Raw genomic sequence first — 2,314 nt, 5'->3', positions numbered from 1 at the left:
GTGTACATGTCACGTCATTGTATCTATGTTTGCGACATTCATTTGTCGACTGAGGACGGCCTAAGAAATCGCAAACTGGTTCGTGACCAAATTAATACAATATTCCAGGGCTTCAGGAACTATTTCCTATCTAAAATTATAATACTGTTCTGGCAACCACCAACGGAAAATTCAGTTATATTTTTCTTGTCTGGTGATAAAACATCAACTACTGTCATACAAGTTCTTTATTCATATTAGTTTATTACAGGAGTGTTGGATATGAAGAAGAAACAGAAACTTTGACTGTCGGTGAATTCAGTGACGAAGCAGACACGCCTGCCAGCCGGCGTCCCCTACTCGCGGCAGTGGCAGACGCCCTCGTCGCAGTGTCCGCCCTTGTAGCCTCTGTTCATGGCGATGCAGTGGACGGCGCACGCCGTGTCCGCCACGCCGAAGGCGCTCAGCGCGTCACACGTGAAGCGCACGTGGCGGTCGCCGTGGTGCTCCTCCTCCGCTGGGGCTGGAAGGCACAATCGAGTGAGTAATAACACGTAATTAACATATTATTAATAGCAACAAAGAGCCACTCTGAAACTGTTGTGAGCATATTTGTAAAATAAGGACTCTTTGATCCAAATTGATAGACCACTCTTGGACCCTAGATTTTATTCTTGAAGTTCAAATCTTCTCTCTGTAGTACTAACTATAGACGAGTGAAAACAACTGTTTGTCTTTTCTTGTTCTTAATTGAAATATGATGATGCGTTTATAGATATCACTGTGAATAAGAAATGAAGTGATCGCATACGTACAGTCGCAGATAAAGTGGGTGGCTGATTTCAGTTCGTTGCTATGATGCTAGGAAGAAGCTTTCAGGGAACAAATGAGATTTCTCACAGACCACAAATACGAACTCTCCTAGGATATTGCTCAAGTGTGTGGGACCTGTACTAGGTGGGAGGAACAGCGCATGTATAAAGCCTACGAAGACGGACAGCATGAATGGTCACTGGTTTGTTTGACCTGTGGGAAAGTGGCACAGAGATGCTGAATCCCTGAACTGGCAGACACTCGGGGACAAATACCATCGCGGGAAAACATGTTTACAGTGTTTTAATCTAAAACCCTTCAATGTTACGACATATCTAAATTTTTAGGCCATTTCAAGTATCTTTCAACACAATCGACGTTTCGACTCCTCTCCTGGCACCTTCTTCAGGAGTCCCCCGTTTGGTTAACACTGTCAGAGATAAGTGTCGCTTTGACTAACAAAAGAGAGTTTTCACAGATATGTTTCACATGGGTAGAGTTAATGAGTAACATTTTTAGGGCTAGTGTTGGTGGGCTAGCTTGACTGGATACGTATCGGTAACAGACAGAGAAGGGAGGGGGGAAGGATTATCAAAATGTTAATGTCGTGCAGCAGTGATAGCTTCCCGGTCATTGTTTGTATCCCACTTACGCCTTCACTGCGTATTAACTTCCTTGAAGGCAGGAGGACACGATGATGAAAGTCTATAATCATCTTCTCTTTGAAACTACTTTCTTCTTTCGAACACACTTACAAATGAATAGTTCACGATAACACACAACACCGGAATATTATTTTATCGATGTTGGATATTGTTGAATTCTGTCGCAGATATTCAGTTAAAAAGTGATGAGGGTGATGGCGAGCATCCACAAATATTTTTAAAAAGATTTATCTTATTGCCACGCCAAGTCTCGGACCAAAAGGTTTCGACAGATTACTACATTTGAACAAGTGTAGCCATCTAAACATGTATTTCCAATGAAACAAACCGTTTTTAACAATGTTTGTGACTACTTTCGATCTGTGCTTAGTTTTGTAACTTGTGAAATATATATGTAAATGTAGATGAAATGGGGAAAATACTCAAGAAAGAACTAGAACCAAATCGTACGTCGCAAAACCAACAGTCGGATGCGACGCTCCGAATAGATGAAATATGAAGCTTGTTTCACCTGGGGAAGAAGAAGCCATGCTGGCAACAGCAAGCAGAGTGAACAGGAAGGCGAGCGTCGATGTCTTCATGGTGCTGTCCTCTCAGAGATGATGCGTGTCTCAGCGGGGTACCTGGACCATGCTTGTCTTCACCAGGCGACGGTATATATAGCGGCTGTAGGTGGGTTCGGTGCTTCCCAGGCCCCTCACACAGTGCAAACGAAATGCAATTAGCAGTGTTCGGTGCACCAGTGTCACCTCCTTCTAAAGTGTACATCGTCTGCCTACAACAGATACTACGCAACGACGCTTCTAGCGGAACTGCTCGCCATGTGTCATGGCCCTGTTTTCCACGAACAGACTCAG

The 2,314-nt window shown here is 43.7% G+C and overlaps 1 protein-coding gene across 1 annotated transcript; it reads right to left on the bottom strand.

Moving 5' to 3' along the window:
* Positions 1 to 209: 209 nt before the first annotated feature.
* On the bottom strand, positions 210 to 2,083 carry LOC126336321 (defensin-1-like). Its single transcript, XM_049999882.1, has 2 exons — positions 1,969 to 2,083; positions 210 to 502 (listed from the first exon to the last, which is right to left on the bottom strand). Exons 1-2 carry the CDS (start codon positions 2,036 to 2,038, stop codon positions 336 to 338), a joined length of 237 nt encoding a protein of 78 aa, XP_049855839.1. The 5' UTR covers positions 2,039 to 2,083; the 3' UTR covers positions 210 to 335.
* Positions 2,084 to 2,314: the final 231 nt, after the last annotated feature.

This window comes from Schistocerca gregaria, chromosome 2 (assembly GCF_023897955.1).
Source record: "Schistocerca gregaria isolate iqSchGreg1 chromosome 2, iqSchGreg1.2, whole genome shotgun sequence".
NCBI lineage: Eukaryota > Metazoa > Arthropoda > Insecta > Orthoptera > Acrididae > Schistocerca > Schistocerca gregaria.
This window is presented reverse-complemented; position numbering and strand designations above follow the sequence as displayed.

Excerpts from the sequence above, each read along its gene's own strand:
- LOC126336321 (XM_049999882.1), bottom strand. The coding sequence starts at position 2,038 with ATGAAGACATCGACGCTCGCCTTCCTGTTCACTCTGCTTGCTGTTGCC. Across the intron at positions 503-1,968 it reads CATGGCTTCTTCTTCCCCAG|CCCCAGCGGAGGAGGAGCAC; the intron begins GTGAAACAAGCT and ends TGTGCCTTCCAG.